The sequence below is a fragment of the Aptenodytes patagonicus genome, chromosome 22 (assembly GCF_965638725.1).
Source record: "Aptenodytes patagonicus chromosome 22, bAptPat1.pri.cur, whole genome shotgun sequence".
NCBI lineage: Eukaryota > Metazoa > Chordata > Aves > Sphenisciformes > Spheniscidae > Aptenodytes > Aptenodytes patagonicus.
This window is the reverse complement of record NC_134970.1, coordinates 8,037,661-8,059,811: the sequence shown is the minus strand read 5'-3', so window position 1 is coordinate 8,059,811 and position 22,151 is coordinate 8,037,661. Positions and strand designations below refer to the sequence as shown.

General features: G+C 60.5%; 1 protein-coding gene across 1 annotated transcript; it reads right to left on the bottom strand.

Annotated features, from left to right (window-relative positions):
- On the bottom strand, positions 1-21,787 carry LOC143170209 (maestro heat-like repeat-containing protein family member 2B). The gene is made up of 32 exons (XM_076358303.1): positions 21,713-21,787; positions 21,268-21,390; positions 20,616-20,781; positions 20,115-20,213; positions 19,406-19,557; positions 18,871-19,014; positions 18,213-18,305; positions 17,786-17,855; positions 17,557-17,670; positions 16,999-17,072; positions 16,409-16,528; positions 15,312-15,419; positions 14,954-15,113; positions 14,525-14,565; positions 14,093-14,234; positions 13,361-13,413; positions 12,831-12,938; positions 12,463-12,582; positions 12,152-12,274; positions 11,161-11,322; positions 10,818-10,940; positions 10,437-10,504; positions 9,955-10,090; positions 9,754-9,849; positions 8,832-8,955; positions 7,754-7,863; positions 5,491-5,636; positions 5,095-5,242; positions 4,606-4,799; positions 3,848-3,985; positions 3,582-3,693; positions 1-120 (listed from the first exon to the last, which is right to left on the bottom strand). Exons 1-32 carry the CDS (start codon positions 21,785-21,787, stop codon positions 1-3), a joined length of 3,762 nt encoding a protein of 1,253 aa, XP_076214418.1.
- Positions 21,788-22,151: the final 364 nt, after the last annotated feature.

Sequence of the window (22,151 nt, the reverse complement as noted above, 5' to 3'; positions counted from 1 at the left end):
CTAAGGTTTCTGATCCTCCAAGCGTTGATGCAGGAAAGTCAGCTTGCTCATATCAGACGAACCTTCCAGGGGCCACTGCTCGAACGGCATCTCCTCCCGAGTTTCAGCTGGCCCCTCATCCTGGCAGAGAACTATGGCTCGAGCTTTCGAGCTTTAGTGAGTCCTGAAGTACCATCAGTTTTCTTCCAGTTTTGCAGAATTTCTGCCAGCGGCGAACCCCGTTTTTCCTTACCTATTGAACCCCCCATGACTTACGCTGCCCCCGGTTTCAGTACCTTCCCGGTGAACACGGACCCCGCAAGGACAATGGGGTGAACTCACCCAGCGCCAGCTGTGTTGTATGTGGTAGCTACACTCACCAGGTCGGAAACCCACAGAGTCCCACCTGGGTCGCCAAATCGTTAGCAAAAAGGACTTGCTCACATTTTCTTCTTTTCCCCTAGCTTGTGCACAGGTACCGGAAAGAAGGCAGCAGAAGTACACACTAGCTTTTATTGCCGGCATTAAGGTGCCTCTCGGCTGGGAGCCCAAAGGGACCCCATGTTACACTTCATTCCTTATATACAGTTTTAAGACTACTCAGATATTCATTTTTACAGTTTACATAACCTATTGGCTTTGGCCATGACACCGCTTGTTACCATGCGCTTTTGAGTATTTCTTCACGCGACCCCCCGTGCAAGCGTGCTTAATGCATACTTATTAGCAGAGTTTGCACTATTTTGTTGCAACTTTGCCACTTTCAGCCGGTTTGGTCTGGTTTCTTCTACGAGCAGACCCTCTTGCACAGGGCAGGTCACTGTCGGTCAAGTTCTCTTGCGCAGGTCTTGGAAGCCATCTTCACGTTGGAGCTTTTTCTTATGTAACAGCCTCCATGGTCTGTCCAGCTCCCTTAGGAAAAGGCTCCTTGGCTGGCACCTCCCCCTGGGGAGAGGAACTGTCCCTCAAGTCCAAGTGCTGCCTAGGGCTGCCTCTGCCTTCTACTGAGGCTCCCGGAGTGACCCTTGGAGGAGTTGTACATGTCTGTGGTGGGGACATCTGTCCATGAGAGCTCCTCAGCAGAGGGTCCCCTTCCATCCCATGGTGATCTGGGAAGCCGAGTCACCAGAGGCAGGGCTTGCTTTGGTCTTGCTTGCAGAGCTTGAGCTTGGACACCTCTCCAACCTCGATTGTTCCAGTATCATCCCTCTCGCCGCGCCTGCCCTCTTGATGCAGCTAAGGATGTCATTCTCTAGCCTGAGGAGCCAAAAAGGGCCGACCCCAACTCTCCTCCCTCCTCTGCCAGGCCCAGCCTTGGAAACCAGCTGGTAGCATCAAGGAGCTGTATCAAAGGGTGGGAAGTTTAGGCAAAGGAGCGTGGGGAGGCATGGCCCTAGTTCTGGCTGGGCTCTGAGACAGCATTCCCAGAAAAAGTCATGGACATCCCTCCCCACAGCCTTCCCTCCCTCCCTCCCTGACTAAGTCAGGCAGCCCCAGCTCCAGCTGTGCTCCTCTGGCCCCAGCTGTGCTCTGCCCCTGGCCTTTCACCTTGGGGTGCAAGGCGTGGGGAAGCCCCCGTGCGTCCCAGAGCCTTCCTTCAGCCCTTGGATGAGCAAACTTCCCCTCTCACCCCTCCTTCCTTGCTGGAAAGCCCTCACCCGTCTCTGCTCCTTGGGGCTCAGGGTGGCGGGGTCAGACCGTGGTGGGAAGGCAGGGAAATCTGTTGGCCATTGGGGGGGCACCACAACTGAAGTGGGGTTTGTCCTGGCCTCTGGAGGGATTTTTGATTGAAGTTTTGAGAGCAGCAACAGGGACAGCCACACGTGAGCGAGCCGCCCGGGGTGCCTGTTCTGCTCCCAGAGCAGGCAACGTCCCACAGCCCAATCTCTGGGTCCCAGCACCCCAAGAGCCTGGGCCCCCCCAGCCCTCCATGCACAGGGAGTGCCTGGGGACCCCTCACCTCCCACAGAGGTGGTGTGGCACAATGGGTCAGTGCAGCCTGGCCGTGCCCTGGGAGACCACGGCCACAGGATTGGGGCCATGCTGGCCTGGGGCCCCTGGGGTCACGGGGCCCCTGGGAGCTCCCGGCCAGCATCACAGGCTTCCCTCCAGCCCCCCACCCGGCCCAGAGCTTGTTCCTCTCCCAGGAGCGGGGCGGGAGGGGGCTGCTTGGGGGAAGCGAGGTGTCAAGAGTTATGCTTGTGTTTGCTCAGAGGAGACTATGCTCTGTAAACAGCCTGTCTTCAGCAGCTGTTGTGGTTGCTGTTGCTGTTGTTACCGCTGTCAGGAGAGCTAATAAAGCAGGCTAGCAGGCAGAGCTCGGCCCCTTCGAGCTATTGCCTCCTGGAGCCTTCCCAGTCCACAGTTTCATCGCTTCTCCTGGCCTGGCCTGACATGAGAAACCTCCCCCAAAGACATTTCTCTCCAGGGACTCCACTCTGCAGGGACCTCTCTCCCCGTGTCTCTGGCTTCTTGGTCCTTTGCTTTCTTTCAGGAGATGCCGCTGAACAAACGTGCCTGGTCCGTGCAAGCAGCAAGTCGGGGGGAAATAGGAGTTACCGGCAGGGCTGAGAAGCTCTGTGGGGTTGGGAGGAGGCTCAGACCATTTGAGGAGAGTGCAAAGCCCGATGTGCAGGGAGCCAGGACTCACATGTGCCTGGGACCGACCCCCTGCAGCGGTGGGGCAGGACGGCTCCCTCCGAGCCCACGTCATACAAATGCCTGCCGCTGGAGCACCTCCAGCTCAGCCGCTTGCCCCATGCCTGGCACACTCAGCTCCCAGGACTGCCGGAGCCCTCAGCACTGCAGGTGCCCGGGGCAACCCCCGGCCCCGGCCCCTTGTCCCTTGCTGGTGCCCCTTCCACAGCAGGACCCCCTCTCAGCGTGGTGTTCAACCCAGGAAGGGGCTCGACTCCCTCTTACAGCTCCATCCTCACCTCTGTCAAGGAACATGACTGTGCAAGGCGGGAGCACGGGTTGTGTTTGAGCAAACTTTGCGGAGTCTTCAGTTTGGATCACACATATGGTGTGGGACCCCCAGGACAGGGGACCAGAGGCTCGCAAGGGCTCGCAGTGTGCACAACAGCCTGAGGGTCGAAACCACATCTCTGCTGGTGGGCTCCCTGTGTGGAGAGACCTGTGTGGAGACCCCTGCTCTGGGGTCTGTCCCGGCGTGACTCTGTTATCCCCAGCCCGGGAAGATCTGAGAGGGGCCACGCAGCTGGCAGCCCCCAGCCTCTGTGTAACCCACACGTGGTCCCACCAACCACGAGGATGCCATCAGGGAAAAAAAAGATATGCTTCCCCCTAGGCATTTTGTGATGAGCTTTATTTAATTAACTCCTTGGTGCTGGCTGCGGCCAGGTATTGCAGAGGGACTCTTCCAGTGCCTGCCTCACGCATGGCTCCTTGCCGTACTGCCGTCCCGAGAGAGCTGGAATGACACAGGCAGTGCCATGGGGACCTGGTCCCAGCCGGGCGTTCCCCTGACCGCCCCACTGCAGGGACCCTTTCCCCAGGGATCTTCCCACAAAAAAAGACATCCCAAGCAGCAGTATCTCAGTAAAACCCCTCTGAACCCTTCCTCCCCCCCGCCACCTTACCTCAGCAAAGAAAGCTCTAGCTGTCACCTGCAGGTTAACTGAGCGGGAACCCAGCCATGGCAAGAGGCTCTGCACCAGACAGGGTGATGCGAGCCCAGCCTGGAGCAGGACGCTGCACAAGGGAGCACAAGCAAGGGACACAGAGTTACCCAGGACGGCCACAGGCCAGGTCTCCAAAATTCACTTGCACTGATGCCGGCACTATTCTTCAGCTGAGGACAGGCATGCCAGAAGGGTCCCAGCAGCCATTTCCCTGGGGCTCTTACCTGGTCAGGAGACACACCCCCTCAGGGTGAGCCAGGGGGTCTTCCAGGCGAGCCCACACTGCCCGATTCATGAGCAGCCGCATCCATTTGTCTGCCATGCATCTGCCTAGCACCAACTCTAAAGCCAAAAGGAAAAGCCTGGCAAAAGAAACAAAACACAAAACAAATAAAAACACAGTCAAACAAAACAAAGCCAATCAAAAAACCAGCACCACCACAAAACCAAAGAAATCTCAAATCACAACAGATCAGGGGAAGATTTATCTTTAGCAGAGCTAACTACCCCTGAAATGATGCTCCATAGCCTTCAAGACTGCAGCTAACGGCACTGGCATTTTCTTTGTGCCCCAAACCCACTGAAGCAGAAGAAAACCCACGTCCCTAGACTGACTCCATGCTCGATAACCAAGGCAACACCTAATACCTCTTCCCACCAGCATTTTGCGAAGAATGACACCAGCGCCCGTGAGAGCCATGCTCCCCACAGCGCGGGTCTGTTGAAGGAGTGCAATGCTATCGTGCATGCAAGGGTATGCAGGAGGCAAGATGACAGCCGTCCGCAGTACGAGCCGCGTAAGACCTTCTTGCCTGGGAGCTGGAATTTCTCCATGAAGGAGCAGAAGTAAAACCAACCACGACGACCGGTTTGCACATCTAGGAAGCGGGGCAGGCAAAGTGCTCCCACAGCCCCACGAACGCACATGTCTTGGAAAGGGGAACTGAAGCCAACCCCTCCGCCGGCCCCTTCAGCTCCTTACCTGCAGGGCTTCTCCTCAAGGACCCGGCCCTCGAGGAACAGCCTTCTCCAGCTGCTCACGGGGGAAAGCAGCCTCTCCTCGCCCAGCGTTTCACTGACCCACCTCAGGAGGCTGGGAAGGAGGTGGGGAAGCAGTTGCTTGAGCTCCTCTGTGCTCCTCAGAGCAAGCACCACCTCGGAGATGGCACGGGTGATCTACAGAGAAACATGACCAAGAACCACCTGTTCAGGCAGGGCCTCTTCCCACCAGCCGGGTTCCCCGGCCTGCCTGGGGCGGGGGGGTTACTCGCCACAATTGTCACTTCTGTGACAGCCCTGTGGCTCAGGAGCACAAAACTGTCCCGGCTCCCCACACTCCTTGAGGCCGGCCCAGCACAGCACCCTGGCAGTCTCCACGGGCATCCGCAAAGGGCACCTGACTCCCTCGTGCCAGAGTATGAGTTAGAAAGCAGATGCAAAGCTGCAGAAATGTGTCTGCCATTGAACATACCGTCAGAGTCTCCAGAGCAGTCTGACGGTTGGGCCGCTTACAACCCAGGCGGTCGTTTCCTGCTCTGTTCAGTTTCTCCACTAAGCACCTCAGGACCTGAATCCCAAAGATGCTCCTCCCCAGGCTCCTCCACAGCTCCACCGTGTCACTGCAAGGGAACAGACATTCACCCATGAGCCCGTATCCTTGCAGTCCTGCAGCGCCCTCAGACCTTCTCCTTGTCTGCAATGGGGCTTACAACCCCCCACTCACAGCAGAGACACAAGCACGCAGTCTTGCAACACTCAAGACAGTTCAGGCAGAAAAAGGACCTGCTGCTTAACCGGACCCCCCTGGTGCAAGCAAGCTGCAGGGTCTCTCTTTGACTACAGTGGGGGAAGTGGATAGTGCACGTACCTGTCCATGGGCAGACCTTTCTGGAGGAGACTGCTGATCACAGGCTCCCGGTGAAAGCGGGTGAGGAGAAACACCGCATGGAGAGAGAAGGGCCTGTGGGTGCTCTGCTGCATGGAGCTGTAAAGGGTGTTCAGGATTTTTGGCACCTGAATGGAAGAAGAGGAGAAAGAAGGGCTCGGTGCATCCTTTACCCCCTCCTGCGGGGCCCAGACACAGTCATTCAGCACACGAGCAATGCCTGCTCCCTTGACACAGAGTCCAGATCTAGCTCGAAACCTCACCCCCTGCCTGACCCTGGCTCACGTCCGGAGCTGAGCGTGCTCTTGGCAGTTGCACGTCTGTGTGCACACACACGCACACATGCACGCACTCACACGCAAAGCCTCAGTCACTGCATGTGCCTGGGCCCAACCGTATGAGCAGCTGTGTGCCCTGTGTGCACACAGAGGACACGGACACATTGCACACCCAACACCTGAATAACTCTCCCCATGTGTCTGTAGCAATGCAAGAGCAAAACCACACGCGCTCTTCAAAACCCTGAAGAGGCCTTGCAAGGCCTGTGTAAGAGCACGTGACTCCTTCCCGGGGAAGCCAGTTCTCCAGGGACACTTTTCCTTGCCTCTACCCTCCTTTCCCAAAGCGCCAGCCCCTTCCCCGCACAAAGGACCTTCCCCCAAAGGAAGGGGTGTTTGTTTGAGCCTTTCACAGCTAGAAGCTGTGGCCATGACAAGGACAAATAGGCAGCCAGGTCCCTCATCCTGTGGAAGATCCCAGCTTCTCCCACAGCTGCCTGCCTCTGGCCCGTGGGGCAGACACAACCTGCTCTGCGCCTGGGGAAGCAGCAAGGGGTGACCCCGCAGCCCACGGCTGCGGTGCTCCCGCTGCTTGGAGCGGCCACGGGCTCTGCAGGGACGGCACAGGGACGCCCTGCCCTGGCTGTAAACAGCAGCCACCTAACAGCTGGGTGAGCTTTAGCTCAGCTGGGCACGATCCTGTGAGCTGCAACCCGTGGTTGCCGTCACTGTGAACAACCTCTGTCAGCGGCAGACAGCCACACTGGGGAGTTAGCCTGGGCTGAGTGAGCTGCGCCAGCCCTAGAGCCCTAGAGCCCAAGTGGGGCGCAGCAGAGCGCGAGTGGAGGAGAACAGAGGCCTTGAAAGGGCAGGCACAGCATGAGGCCAGAGGCTCCCAGGCTACAAATGGACAGCAACTGGTCGCTAAGGGACGAGCACCTCGCGGGCTGGGTAACACCACAGTCGGGGAAAGCAGTAAGAGCAATGAACAAGTATCCAACCTGTGGAAAACCTAGCGTGCCCAGCAAAGCTCCGAGTAGAGGGAATTGGGGACCAGTGAAGAAAGAAATGGGTCCCAGGGCAGGGAGGACTGACAGCGACCCCAGAGGAAGGGGAGGAACGGCAAGGTTGGTGCCTCCCAGTGATAACTGCCTCACTCGTGGGAAGGACCTGGACCAACGGGACACTTTGGACAAGAAGTGCCCATATCCTTGTCACCAGCTGGAGCAGACGCCAGCAGCAGTTGCTAATGCACGACTCAGACCCATCAGTAGCCCCTCAGCTCAGCACACGGGCACCTGTATGTAGTGCAACAGCCAACAGGAGAAAAGACAAAGTCAAATGGAAAAAAAGTTCTCCTTCACCTCCTGGAGTATTTCCTTTCTGCATTCCACCAGGAAGACGAACACCCACTTCCACACTGCCTTCACACACGTGGGTCTGACACGCAGGAAGCTGTCCAGGAGAGCAGTCAGAAAGTCCGTGGCCTGTGCTGGAGGGATGCATTTGCAAACAGCCTGGAGAGAAGTCGGGAACAGGAGAGACCGCGTCACAGCTCTGCTCCAGCCATTCAGAAAGGAAAGGAAACTTGACAGGACTGTTAGTTTGGCAGTCATGGAGGGGGCAAGCACTTGATCCTCCCGCTGTGCATACAGTGCTGTTTACACCTGGTGCAGGTAACTGATTTGGAAGTGTCTCCCCGCCATGTTGTTTGCTTATATACCAAATCTGTATTCTGACAAGAGCACTCTCTCTCTCTCTCACACACACACACACACACACACACACAGAGTATCTGCTCCAGCATGCCTAAAGGACAGTCTTGTCTCAAAGCCTCCTGCTACTTGCTAACAACAGCCGTCCTGGACAGCTCGCTCTGGAGACAGCAAGAGACTCTGGAGGGGAGCAGGGAGACGTGCAGGAGTCCGGGAGCTGGGCCCCCACGCCATTGTTTTGGGGCCAGTTACCTTTGCTATTGTGGCACAGCTGTCTGCCAGAGTCTTGGTGTCTGGGCTGTTCGGCTCCTCACACAGGCACCTGATCTCATCTGCCTGAGGCACCACCTTCATGGTCTTGGCTGGAACAAACACCAGGAGAAAAGAGGAGTCACGTCTGCAGAAACCCAGAAACCCAGCCTTTGGCCCCAGATACTGAGAGGGGCCAGGAGAACCCAAGTGGCGGCAGTGAAGGCCACAGGGAAACCCAGGGCCCTCCTGAACTCAGTGCAGCAGGATTTCCTGAGCCTGATAAACGGCTGACAAATCCCGGGCTGGAAAGACCCCTCTTCCTCCTTGAACTGTTTGCTGGGGCTTCAGGGTTTCAGCAGCCACTGGCCTCTGCTCCCAGCAGCTGTGTCCCCTATTCCCGCACAGGCCACCATCATCTCTGGGAGGCGGGAAACCTCCCTGTGACTTCCTCAGCACAGGCAGACCCTGCTGCCTGAAGAGGAAAGGGTTCAAACACAACCCTTTGCAGCACGCTCCGGGCCTGCAGCTCAGATCCCTCCTCCCTGCCCAGTTTGCTCTGGGCAGCAAATTGGTTTCCTCTCTTGTGCTCGGCAGGAGACTTCTTCCCTGGCAGGGATGAGTTTGGAGACACTGCCTGGGTAGCTGCCTGTCTCCCCAGGCTCAGGGCAGGGAGCAAGGGGGGAGGCACCCTCTGAAACGTCAGGGACCTCATCCGAGCAAGCTGTCTGACCACCCTCTGTCTTCCCTGGAACGTGGAGGGGGACAGACATGGAGGGGGACAGTCCCCAGCGCTAGTGACAACATCCTGCTCTCAGACAGCAGTGGGGATGGCCCTGACCACCCAACATCACACGTGCCCCAAGGAGGTGGGACTCAGCAACCCTTTCCCAGGGATCCTTCCTGAGATGGCCGGGGAGGCAGAGAGTTAACAGGGTGGGGGCACAAAACCAGCGGAGCACATTGCCTCCCCCTTCCCTCCTGGGGATGGGGCCTGGCCCTGCAGGATCCCGGTGGTGCCAAGCCAGGAAGGGAGGGAGGATCAGGCTGAGCAAGGCTGGGAAGCGCCCGCTCTCCTCACCTTGCATTTGGAGAAGGTAGCCAAGGCAGACCCATGCCCTCTGGCAGGATGCGGCCAGGCAGCCGCTGGTCAGAGTCCCCAGCAGGCCCACCAGAGAGCCAAACTGCTTGCAAGGATGTCCTCGCTGCAGGGGAGAGCGGCAGGAAAAGGGTCGCAGGCAGCCCCAGCACCCACTGGCCCCTACCGCCCGTCCTGCTCCCTGAGCAGCGACCGGGCAGAGGGGCAGGCAGGAGGGCTGCCCCATAATCCCAGGAGCCCTGAAACCCAGCACCTGGCCAGGCAGGGCTCCCTTCCGGGGCCATGAATGGTGGGGAGGGGGCACCGGGGCACACGGGGGGTCCCTACTCACCATGAGCTCAAACCGCTCCTTGCAAGCTCCCAGCACGTGGGCGCAAACCCGCAGGGCTCTCTCCCGCTCCCATTCTTGGGCTGAGGTGAGCCAGCCCTTCAGGACCTGAGGCAGGGTGCATCTCTCTCGCAACAGGCATCTTTCTCTCCCTGAGATCCCTCTCCCTCTCCCTCCTTCTCTGGCCCCTTCCCGGCACAGCCCCCAGCCCCACCGAGCACTGGCACTGCTGCCTCCACCGCCTTGCTCTCTCCAGCTGCCTCTGCCCTGAGCCAGGTGTTGCTTCCCTGCCAGCGTCTCCCCACTCCAGCCTTCCCCCAGGCTGCTCTCGCCCAGCTCAGGGCTGGCTCTTGGCTTTCCCTCTGGCAGGACCCACTTCTCTGCCTGTCCTGAGGCCACAGTGGCCGGGCGCTCCTGTCCCCCAGCTCAGGCCCTGGCCCCAGCCAGACACACAGCCTCAGAGCGAGGAGCCAAAGCCCCACTTTCCCATAGGAAAGGTATCCACCTCCTATCACCCTCTAAGGCCTTGATTCCCTGCCCCTGTGACGCTTTCCCTGTTGCCCCATGGCTACTCACGTGGACCACATCGTCAAAACAGGCAGAGGTGGCCTCTGCCTCCAGAAGGCTTTCTATGAGATGGCCCAGATCTTCCATGCCTCTCCTGTGCAGAAGCTGAAAGGAGGAAAGGAGAGCTGAGGTTCTGCATCACGGGGGCTGCCAGGGCGCACTGAGGTGGGATCCTGACCCAGAGGTGGGCAGGCACTGGCCGGTGGGTACCTGCACGTTCACAGCTGCCCTCACTGTCTTCCTTCCCTTGTTCATCCGCTCCTTGGAAGGGTAGGACAAGACACTCTGGCAGCACACTGACAGCAGGTTGCGACTTTCCTCCCTGCTCAGAGGTGGCCTCAGCTTGCTGGCCAGAGGAAAAAGGAAGAGAAAACAGAAAGGGGATTTACTAGCCCTCTCCAGAGTGGCTCAAACCATAGCTGGGTTCCTCCTAATCGAGGGCCCCAAATCCAACATCCCCAGCCCATGCCAGCGAGCACTGCCTTCAGCTCCAGCAATTCCTGCCTCCTCCCAGGCAGCAGGCAACCCCCACACCCAGGTTAAGGAACCCCTGAGGCTCCCTTCCATCGGGAGACACCCGAAATGGGGAACACCCTCCCACTCCACAGCCCCAGCAGCTCCCGGCTCCACGCTCAAGGTCACTGGGGCTGGGACACACTGGGAGCCCCCGGAGCCCGGGGAACAGACCTCACCTCAACTCCTCCAGGGCCTGAAACACTCCATACACCAGGGAGTCCCAGGGCTCCCCCTTTATCCAGTCCTGCAAGTCCCAGAGAGACAAGCGCACAGTTGGCAGTGGGCAGGGGCACGGGACAGCCCTCCCGCCTCCCCCGGGGACAGGCTCCACTGACAGGCCCTGCCCCGTCACCCCCATGGATCCCCAAAGGCACCGCAGGAGGGACCCTGCTCCCCAGCCATAGCCACCCAGCACCAGCGCCCAAGGGCCCCACCAGCTCGGGACACAGCTCCAGGAGCTCGCATGAAGCCGAGAGACCATTGTGCCTCTGGGGAAAGCAGCCTCATGGCACAGCCCAAAACTCCCCCGTGTGACTGCCCCGGCTACAGGCACTCACCAGCAGGGTCCGCGTCGCCTCCTGCTTCAAGGAGAGCTCAAAGCTGCCGCAGTCGCCCACAGCCCGGATGGCGCTGCTGACCTCAGTGATGCTCTGCACCAAGGCAAGCTTGAGCTGCAAGTCCTGAGGCCAAAGAGAGCAAAGCACCCCTTGAACTCTTTGAAGGGCTGAGGCAGGGAAGAGGAGCATGGAACCCGTGGGGGTTTGGGGTCTGGACGTTGAGGACAAACCCTTCCTTGGGGGATCTTTAGAAAGAGACCGTCCATCTCGGTATGCCCCAGCCCTGAGGGGCTGGAGCGAGGGCACCCAGGCATCCCTGCCCCTGCACGCCCCACGCTCCTACCCTCTGTTTGGCTCTGGAGAGCCGCAGGATGTTGCCCATGATTTCTTTATCCACGCAGGTGAGCAGCTGCTCCTTGGGGGCACGCAGCGCAATGCCGCTGTAGGTGCGCATGAGAGCAGCGCAAGTGGCCTGGGCTCTCCCCGTGTTCTGCCGCCGCTGTATCTGTGTCGACAGAGATGCCCCAAGACATCAGCTCCAGGACTCCCGCAGGCTCCTGCGGCAGGCCGCTGCCCTGCACCCTCACCAGCTCCTCGTTCACCTGGGCACCTCCCAGCAGCTCCCCAAGCTACTCCTCAAGCTGCGAGCTCTGGGGCCGGGAGCTGTTCCCATCCCACAGCGTGGGTTCTCGCATGGACTGAGGAGGAGGGTGCAGCCAGCATCACACACACTGCTGGTGGTTTTACCACTGATTTGAGGGGTTGGGGAGCTGTCTGGAAGCTTTCTGTGGAAAGGTATCTGAAATAGCCTGTCACGGTCCTGCTTAGAGACGCGCAGCCTACGCGTGCCAGTGGGCAGATCAGCCCAGTCTGCCCACCGCCCAGGCCAGGCTGCACCGCTCTCTCTGCAGGGCCCTGCCCTGCCCTGAAAGGCTTCCCCGTGGCCCCCAGGTGGGGGGCAGAGCCAGCGAGACCTCACCAGGCTCCTGCTCCCAGCCCTCAGCTTTGGGGAAGGGGCAGAGTGTCGCACCATGCCCACCCCCTTCTTGCCAGCTCCTGCTGAAGTTAAGTCACGGGCAACGTGGCTGCATGCAAGCAACTGCTGCAGCTGCCCCAGCCGGCCGGCTCTGATCCACGAGGTGTCAAACTCCGTCCTTTCCAATGACACCTCAGGGGCCCCAATGCCAGGACATCCCCTCTGAAACACAGGTCTCAGGGAGCTCTTACAAGAGGGCTTATCTAAACACAGCTGCCACGGTTTGGCTGCTGCAGGTGTAGAAGTGGAAATAAGGCCAAAAAAGGAAAGCCAAACAGCAAAACCCTGGATCCTTTACCTTCCAGCCCATGGAAGTCTGATAAAACCAGTCTCTAGTGAAAGCGGCGGTGAACATCGTCACTGTGTCCAAGACCAGGTGGAAGTGGCTCTTGGCAGCGTGGGACACAACAAAAATCATTCCCTGCAACCACAGAGAAACAGGGAGTCGGCTCCAGCCCAGGCACTCAGCTGCGGCCAGTGACAACGGCCAGGCAGGACGTTGCAGCAAGGGGGGAATGGCAGCAACGGGGAAATCAAGGAGGTCTGGAGCAGCCCTCCCTCTCCCCCAGGAACAGGCAGGGGATGCTCAGGACATGAGCATCACCTCACCTGGGCCTCAGACAGCTCCACAGGGTTTGTCTCCTGAAGGAACCTCAGCACCTGCTCTTGGACGTGTCTGAGGTCCTGACAAGCTGCCAGTGCTGTCCCAAGAGCCTTGTACAGGAAAAGCTGAAAGAGAAGAGGCCGAGCCCGAGATGCGGTCACGGCTCGACCTGTCAGGAGAGGGCTGGCCCCAGGTGGACCCGACCGCCCCTGGGAGCAGGCGAGGCCAGCCGTGGTGCCAGGCTGTAGCCAGCCACTGGAGCAGCCCAGGAGGAAGTGCCTTTGGGGGTGAAGGAAGGGGAAGCAGTGAAAACCGCCTGCATGGGCAGAGCACCGGCACCAGCCCCAGCCCCAGCACGGGGCAGGAGACACACCTTCTCCCAGGAACCAGGGGCAGAGCTGCCCAGCTGCTGGCTCAGCTCCTGGCTCAGGCCCACGGTCCAAGCCTTGTCCTTGATGGGCTCCAGTGACGCTTGTAGGAACTGTGGGGAACAGGAGAGGAAGCCGAGTGTTCCCCTGCCCTTGGCCAGGACCCTTTCCACACTCACATGTCCCGGGACACTGCTGGGGGAGAGCTGCCGGGAACGGCAGTCTCTTCCCCTGCCCCACCCAACCCTCTTTTCTCCAGCCTCCCTCTTCTCCTAACACCTCAGGCGAGACCCCCTGGCACGCCAGATGTGGAGGAGGAGGCAGTGCTAAGGCGTGTGCCACAGCGTTAGAGGGCATTAGCCATCAGCCGTGGCACATGTGCAGAGAGCAGCTCCTCTGAGCAGGCAGGCACCTACTGTGGGGGGAGGTGCAGGGTGCTCAGGAGGTGCCCCCACCTCCTGGTGCCTACACAGGCAGCCCCAAGCTTCCTCCCACAATTTTGTTTGCTCCCTCTTCTCCCCCAAGCATGCGATACCTTAAGCAGACGGTGCTCCCACTCTGCAGAGTCCAGGGAGATCTCGGTTTTTCCTAGAAAGCAAGAGGAAGCAAAAGCCCTTGCTGCTATTTAAGCTCACACCAAAGAAGAGCCCAGTGGTCTCCTCTGCGGTCAGACCTCCCAAAAGTCCCAGGCCATCAGGCTAGAAAGGCCCTAGAAGCACCTGCGCCAAAGCCCTTGTGAGGCCAAAGACACAGGAGGGAGCCCAGGGGCGTTTGTCAGAGCCACTGCATTCAAGTTGGGGAAGGACGCACTGACCGCAGCTGATCCCCACTGCTTGACTGCAGCTCCCAGAACAACGCCGACCACTGAGTGCCAGCACGCACCGGCAACACACATTTTCTCCTGAATGACCCACCACTTTCTGCCCATTTGCAGCCCTCCTCCCAGGCTATTGCCAAGGACAGATGCTGCAAACCTGGCCTGGCCTGGGGACTCGGCCCTCCAAAGCCAGGGGCTGCACCTCCTCCAGGAGCACCAGTCCTGTCCCTGCCCCAGACACCATCCCAGCCAGGACATGGGGGTGCCACCAAGACCTGCCCTCCTAGGGGACATCAACGGCTGCCCCCAGCCTCAGTGCTGGCTCCCTGGGAGGGGAAAGGCAGCAGAGCAAGTGCTGGGGAGCTGGGGACAATTCCCCTCCGTCACACTGGAAAGCTGCCCTGCCCCTTCTCTGTCCCCATAGCCTCTCCCTCCCCTCCCGCGCTTTACCTTCCAAGTACTGCAGCAGGAGGGGGATCTCGGTCGCCCACGCCGCCCCCAAGGCTCTGTGGATCCTGCCGTGGAGGGCCTGCAGCAGCTGCAATGCAGTGACTGCACGTTCGCCGCTCTTGTGAGGAGCTGCCGCCACCACCTAGGTGAGAGCAGGAGAGAAGGGTCACTCCTGCCGCCAGAGCTGCAGCTTCTCCCGGGAGGGAGCTTGGGAGCTCGGCGCCACTCCGGCCAGCAGCGGGCATCCAATGGCTTCACCCAGGGTGCTGCTGGCCCCGAGAAAGGAGTGGGATCCCCGACGGGCCCAGGAAGGTTCAGGCGCACTGCCTTCTCCTTGCGGGCTCCTGGCACTGGCCTCAAAAGCACCTCTGCCCCAGGCTCTCCCACCACCCCTGGCCAGAAAAGCTCTCTCCTCAGAGCCCCGTTACTCACCAGCAGTCGAGCCAGCAGGGCCTGGGGAGTCGGCAGCTGGGCTGCGGGGAAGAAGAAAGGCTGGGTGACCGACGAGCCCCTGCCATGCCCTGCCCCTCGCACCTCCCTTGCCCCCGCAGAGGGCTGAGGGCTGAGAGCAGCTGCGCTGCCACAGCGCTGGCCTCGGGGGGGACTCCCAAGGGCTGCCCAGCATGAGATGAAGTCAGCTCCAGCATGGCCAGGAACGAGCCCCGGCTCACCAGGAGCACGCTGCGAGCAGGAGAGCCAGGCCTCTGCGCCAGGCGAGAGGCAATGCAGGGAAGAGTCCCTCGTGCCCAGCAGCAGAGCCTTTGGTTCTCCTGGGCTCCTGCTCAGGGCTGGCAGGGCACGTGTAAACACAGACTGGCCCGGCACCCAGCCAAACCCAGCAGCACTCACTGGGGCTCCTACCTTGCTCCTGGGAGTCCACGGCATCAGGCTCCTCCTCTTCTTCTTCGCATCCTGCTCTCTCCCGTCTCTCAGCCAGGGCTTGGAGACAGCGGGAGAGCGGGATCAGCATGCCGCTGTACTGGGCTGGCACCACATACTGCAGCAGCCTCGGCCACAGGAGCTGCAGAGAAGAACCAGGCAATTCGCCACACTGGCACTTCCACTCAGCTCGAAGACAAAAAGGATGGTCTGCGTTTCCCTGAGCCTTGTGTGCTGATTCAGCGCACGTGAGGGGAGAGGTTCAGGGCATGAGGAAGCGCAACGAAAAATGCCCTGAAGGCAAGAAGTGACCACAGCAGCAGGGCAGAGGGCAACTTACTTTGGCCATCCCTCTCAGAGAGACATCCAGCGAGCCCAGAATGTCCACGCACAGGGCTTGAAGAGCTCCTTCCTCCGGGGTTTCCCAGGCAAAAAGGCCTCCTGCCACCTGTAAGACAGAGTTGGCAAAACCCCCGTTACTCTCAGCTCCCAACCGACGAGGCTCAGGCACGGTCCCACCAGTGCTGCTGCGCCAACCTGCTGGGAGCAGAGGACAAGGACAGCCGGACCCAGCTCGGGGACCAGTTCCCGGACCCTGGGAAGGACTGGCAAGCCTGGGAGCAGAGAGAGACGCTGCTTGTCTGCACAGTCCCCCAGGGCCCAAATGCTGCTGTTGTGCCACCAAAACAGGTGAGGAACGTGCCCTTCAGCAGGGCGTGCTCGGCGCCAGCCCTGGCAGCGGCACGCCCAGCCCAACGGATGTGGAGGAGAATGCAGAAGCCCTTTCCTTCGCCCTGCTCCCAAAGCAGAGCCTCCCCGAGCCCCGGAGCAAAGCGACGCACACAGATCCCCTGGCTGGAAGGAAGCTCCAGCCAGAGGGAAGATCCTCGGCAAGTCAGCAGGAGGCTCGGCCATCCCCAGCCTTCATCTCCTGGGCGCCCAGCTGGAAACACTCACCAAAGGGACCGCCAAATGGCCTGTCCCCTTGCCAGAAGGGACACGGGTCCCCAGACTGCTATCGGATGGGCAGGGCGTGCTTTGGAGGGCCAGAGCACGAGAACACCACAGAAAGCTCCTCTAGCCAGGCCCACCTGTCTGCATTGGCTGGAGGATGTCCTGTCCCTACAAGGCCCCTCCCTTTGCAAGACGGCTTTGCTGCAGGTGCCTGTGGACACAGCTCAGCCCGTCGGGCATGCAGGCAGCCCCGCAGTCCTGGGTGGCACGCCCAGGTGCAAACCCACGTCATCCACTGACATCTCCACCAACATCAGCACAGACACCCACGAGGAGGAATGGCCGTTTGGAGGCCGCTCCGATGGCAGTGCCGGTGCTGATGGCCCTGCAGCATGGAGCTCTCCATGGTCAAGGATGCCTGCAGGAGCTCTCAGCACAGTCCAGGCACCCGCCGAAGCCCCGGGTGTCCCACTCTGCCCTTACCAGTCTGCCTGAGGTCCGGCTGAACTCGTTGAAGATGTGCCCCACCACATCCCATGCCCAGCAGCTCTGGGAGCCGGAGCTGAGCAGCTCCCTGATGAACTCCAGAACTGCCCTCCGCACCTGCCAGGGGGAGAGTGTGGTTACGACCCTCCTGTTCAAAACCCAAAGGGAAGCTGCCTTCACTTGGGGGCAGCCTTTGTAGCTCGCGGAGGGATGACAAGGGCACGGCAGAAGCTTTTGCTCCTGGGTTCAGGAATGGGCTTTAGCACCAGGCTGGACGTGCATCTGCCCTGCAGAGCACAATGACCTCCCCACTCTGCTCTGCCAGCTCTCCCCGGTGAGGAGCCATCACCCACCACCTGGGCAACGTGCCGGCGCTTCCTCAGGCACCCCAGCCCTGCCCACGCCAGCAGCAGCGGCACCTCTTGCCATCAGCTCTCTGGGGAGCACGAGGAAGTGGGGAAAGGGAATGGTCATCTAGGTCAGACCCCAAACCGCTGCTTCCTGCTATGGCCTTGCCAGGCTCTGCCCCGAGGGAAAGGGTTTCTCTGCCTGCCCTGGCAGCACCGCCCCTTCCCAAACCAGCTCACCGGGGCACTGGGGTCGTTGCACACCGACCGCACGGCCTCCACCACCTGGGGCAGCTTCTCTCTTGTTGCAGGTGCTGGAAGAGATACAGAGAGTGTGCATTGAGGCAGAGCCCCGATGGCAGAAGGGATCCCTTGAAGCTTCCAAGCTTTTCATACACCAGTGGGACAGAAAAGCGGGGCCTGACTGACTTCACAGGAGGCAGCGGCACACCCAGAGCAACTCTGTTTCTAGAGGCACAGCAATTTTATAGGGACTGAAAGCTATGGTAACAGAGAGCATGAGAGAAATGGCATGGGTACAAGCAGCTCCTGCGCGTGCCAGCCCGCCCGCTCACCCATCAGCCCACCCGTGTTACTGAGCTTGGAGCATCGTCCTTGGTGTGCCACCATTTCTAACTGCCGGGGGAGAGCTCGAGCCCTGTCACAGGGCGTCAGCTCAGCTGGGGGACCTGCTCTTTGCAGCTCCTTTTGGGTGCAGGTGTACCACTTTCAGCCCGTTTCTGCTCTCAGCCCAGTAGCCCCAACCCCTGCCTCGTGTCTCTGGCCCATGGCACTGACCGTCAGAGTGGGCCAGCGCTCCCAGCAGGCCCAGGGCTGCCACACGGCCGGCCTCGCTCCCACCACTCAGCTGGGAGTGCAGAAACATGACTGTCTCCTCAGGGCACATGTGGGCTGCAGGGAAGAAATCGCGTTCTGCATTAGCAGGCAGCTGCCGCCGACCGCCGAGGTCTCTCTGGGAGAGAGCTGCCATGGCACGGCGGGGCATCGCCCAGTCTCCTCTCCTTACCCTGCAGAATGATGCAGCGGGACAGCACTGCCTTATGGGCCGGGCCAGGCTCTTTGGTCACCTCAGAGAGCTGTGGGAACAAGGTCCGTTTTAAAGAAACTAGCGTCAGCGTTGAGGGGGACTGAAAAGAGACGGTGCTCTCTGCCCTCCTCTCCCAGAGTCCTCCTGTGACTTGGCTGAGAGGGAAATCGCTGTGGGAACCGGGCTGCCCCTTGGACCCGTTCCAAACCGCCAGGATCAGGCCTCCTGCAGCCTTAAGGCACCTACGTGGCACCCACGTGGCACCCAGCTCACAAATCCTGGCGGAGGGATGCCCTGCCCTGCCCTGTCCTGCCTTTCCCTTCCCTGCCAGCTGGCAGGTCTTTCCCCTCCACGGCAATCAGGTGTGCAGGCCCCAGGCCGGTGGCAGGGCGCAGGCTCCCCTTACCTGGCGGTGCACAGCCGTGCTGATGGCAACAGCCATGCCCTGTGGGATTGGGGTCTGAACTCCCTCCAGCGTCTCCAGGACATAGATGAGGCTCTACAAGAGAACGGGGGAGGAAGAGGAGGCTAAAGCCACCGAAAGTCACTTGGGAAGGGAGAAACGCAGCACATGTGGGATAAGGGGAGTCCCTAACACCACCTCCCAGGGAAAAGCCCAAACCCTCCTGCATGGGGCTTCTTGTTTGCCCTCCCCTCAGAGCAGCATCGGGAGGGTCTCTTTCCTCTGAAGAGAGCCCGGTGTTGACAACTCAGTTTCCCACCACTTCCCACTCGTCAGACCTCGCCCCTCACTGGATGGGACGGGACGTGGCCCTGGGCATTAGGGCAAAGCTCTTCCCGCACACAGAGCTCCAGGGAGGTGCCAATGCCTCCCTTCCTGAGAAGATGAGCCTCGGGGACTCTTGGCTCCCTCCTGCCCGCCCCCCCCGGCATTGCTCTTTTCTTGCCCAAAGAGCCCAGGAAGCCTCAGGCCTCCTCTGCTCTCCCTGTTCCTTCTCTAAGGGCTGCCCAGCTCCCCCTGGCACCCCACAGCTCCCCAGTGCCTTGTGCCACTCGCTCAGGCCCACCCCAGCAGCCATGCCGGGCCCGACGCGACTTCTCACCTTGGTGACCCGAGAGGTGTCTCGGACCTCCTGATATTGGTGCAGGAGCCAGAGGAGCTGCTCCCAGGCATGCTCTCGGTGCTGCTCCTCATGCAGAAGGACCCCCATCATGGCAGCCACCGCCCCAAGGACAGCCTGCTTGTCCTGGACAGGGAAGGGAGAGGCTCTGCTTGGAGGGCTGAAGGTCTGCCTAGCGCTCAGCATCCCCTGGACACCAGTCTGCCCTTCCCACTGGGAGGGGTTTCCCTTTCCCTTCTGCCCTGCAGGAGAAGGGCTCGCTCCAGAGGAGAGAGAGCATTTCCCCATGCTGGTACCCCAGCCCTCCCTGCAGAAAGGCCCCAGGACTTGGCTGCTTCCCTCCAGGGAGCCTCCAGCCCCAGGCAATGTGCTGGCAGGCTCCCGGCTTGGGGTGCTTTCTCACCCAGATCGCTTCCCTTCCCTGCCCGCCTCTGCTCGCACCCCACCGGGCACAGACGGACCCACTGACGTGGACATCCCTGCTGCGGCCCCAGGCGTGGAAAGCAGCACTTCTCACCTCTTCCTCCTCGCAGCCCAGCCAATTTACCACCGCGTAACGGAAGACCGGGTAAATGTCTTCACAGAGCTGCGCTTTCCCGTTGCGAGGGAAGGGACATTGCTCCCGGTTGCAGAAGTAGGTATTGACCCCTTTTGACCATTGCTCCAGAACTGCACCAGGAGAAAGGACAAGGGAGCACCTGAGAGTCTGCAGCAAGGAAGGTTCCTTGCACCCTCGCCCAAGCCTGCTTTAAGGGCAGTCCCAGGCTCGGCAGGGCTCAGCCTAGGACCAGAGCTGGATCCAAGGACAAGCCGTGCTCTTGAGGTATCTGGATTCAATCACCCCACTGTTTCTCTCCTTCTCCCCGTCGCACCTTTTCCTCCTCAATGCCCTGTTCCCCTCCAGCATTTTCCACTGCAGCCGCTGCCCTTCCCTTCCCACATACTCGCCCTTTCAGTGCAGGGGCTTTAAACCCCAGAGGAAAGCAGGGGAACAGAAGCCATGGGAAGGGACCCTGGAGTTCCTCCACGCAGCACTGCCACGTCCTGCACACAGGAACCTCCCAGGCTTCCCCCGCTCCTTCTGCACACTCACAGCACTTTGGGATCACCAAGGCCTGACCTCGCTGCGGGCTGACACCCACCACGTTCCCTCTGAGATCACACGGAGGCATCAAAGGCCACCCCAGCCCCTGCCCCTGGGCCCTGGCCAGGGAGCTGACACTCACCACTGCAGATGGCGCGCAGGATCCGGCCACTCCCCACCCGGCTCAGCATGGTGCGCAGGGCGAGCAGTGTCATTCCCACAAAGGGGATGCACCACAGAGCTGCAGAGAAGACAGGGACAGAGGGACCGAGAGGGTCAGTGAGAGACACGGGAGGCTGGGGTCGATTGCTGGCAAGGCTGGGGCTGCTGGGCTACGCGGGACAAGCCAGAGGGTGTGTGGAGGGCTGCCTTCCCCAAGGAGGACACAGGAAAGCCCTTTGGGGAAATGGGGAGGACAGCGGGGGGCAAGAGACCCCACGGGTTTGCCTCCAATGTGCTCCTACCCTCCAGGAACCGGGACTGGGCTGGTAAGGCAGAGCTGCCAGCCGGCCCTGGCACGGAGCAAGGAGGCACGGCAACTTCATAGCCCCCAGTTCAACACAAAACATTTAGGAAGGGGGAGGATCCCTTCTCCCCGTTATCACAGACCCCTCCCCAAACCAGGATGCCGAGAGTGCCATACCGTAGCTGCAGGCCATTTTGCCCAAGGTGAGGAGCACAGTCTCATCAGGGACCTTCCCCATGACCTTCAGGTGGCTCTGGAGCTCGGACATGACAAAGTGGAAGTGGGAGCGGGCCAGAGCCACCAGGACATCGCTAGCGGCCGTCTTCACATCATCTGTCACACCCTGAAAAAGCGCCACAGGTTAAACACTCCCAAGAAAAAGGCTGAGGCACTCGGACAGGCTGAATGACCCTGTCTCCCCTGCAAGACGCCTCAGGGCAGCTGTGCTCGGGCCGGGTGTCTGCCGCCTCAGCGCAGCCCTGTGCTACTGCCTCCTCTCCCTCTCTGCGGAGATGCCAGGAGACCCCCCCGGGGCCTCTCCGTGGAACTCGTGGGTTCCCATGGCGCTCCCTCAAGGCAGGAGAAATAACCTTGAGCTTGAACTCAGCTCTCGCTCATTTAGAAACAACCCCGAGTCCACCTCTCTGCACAGCTTTCTGTGTCCCCTCTTCAAATTCTCTGTAATGCCCCCATTAGTCCCCAGAGCTTCTCCCTTAGGACCACCACTGGGTCTGAATGACCGAGGAACATCTCTGCGCTGCTCTGTATTTCCCCAAAAAACAGGGGCATAGGCAGGCCGCTTTGGTGCCTTGAAAGAGAACAAGCTCACCTGGGCTGCTCGCATGTCACTGGACACCTCTGCTATCAGGCGGTTCACGACACCGCTCGTCAAACAGCCATCGTCTCCCTGCAAGACGCTCTCCAGCTCTCGGTATGTCTCCACTCGGTCACCCTGGGGACAGACCACAAAGGGGAGTGACGAGACTTGCTTTGCCCTCGTTCCCAGGGAGACCGGCTGCCCCCCAGATCATCTGTGTGCCTTGGGCATGAGGCACGAGCTGCAGGCATCGGTCAGGACAGCCACGGGGAACGGCAAGATCTTCCGTGGCACCTCTGACACTAGCAGAGAGCCAGACAGGGAGATCGGCTCCACCAGGGTAAAAGGCCTTGCAGGAGCCTAGAAAATCATTCCTGAGGATGGGGGATGGCGGAGGTCAGAGGGAGAGTGCCAGGCGAGGAAGGGGAAAGGGAGCCCTCACCCCCCACCGCCTCACCTCATGGTCTTGCAGCTGCTTTAGCAGAGAAGTCCCGACAGCCGCAAAGGTAGTGACGGCTGCAGGGACAGCCATCCCCTTTGCCCTGCCTTCATCCTCAGGATGCGCAGGTCTGGACTGGGAACGCACGCATCGGCAGAGAGCTGGAAGAAAAGGAAGAAACGCTTTTGCTGGCTGCAGGGCTTCGAACCAGGGAGGGGTGAGGATCTTCCCAGCCTCCCCCAGCACGAACAGCCCGTGCTGGGCTGTACTGGCAAGAGGGCAGTCAGTGGGATGAGGGGAGGGACTCTGCCCGACGCTGTGGCACTGGGAAGACCACACCGGGGGGACTGGGCCCATTCCGGGCTCCCCAGTGCCAGAACAGCAGCGACGCACCGGAGTGAGTCCAGCGCGGGGGCCCCGAGCTGGGCAGGGGATGGAATGGGGCCCTGCAAGGAGA

Excerpts from the sequence above, each read along its gene's own strand:
- LOC143170209 (XM_076358303.1), bottom strand. The coding sequence starts at position 21,787 with ATGGCTGTCCCTGCAGCCGTCACTACCTTTGCGGCTGTCGGGACTTCT. Across the intron at positions 20,782-21,267 it reads GTGACATGCGAGCAGCCCAG|GGTGTGACAGATGATGTGAA; the intron begins GTGAGCTTGTTC and ends GCGCTTTTTCAG. Across the intron at positions 13,414-14,092 it reads CCTGCTGCAGTACTTGGAAG|GAAAAACCGAGATCTCCCTG; the intron begins GTAAAGCGCGGG and ends CTTGCTTTCTAG.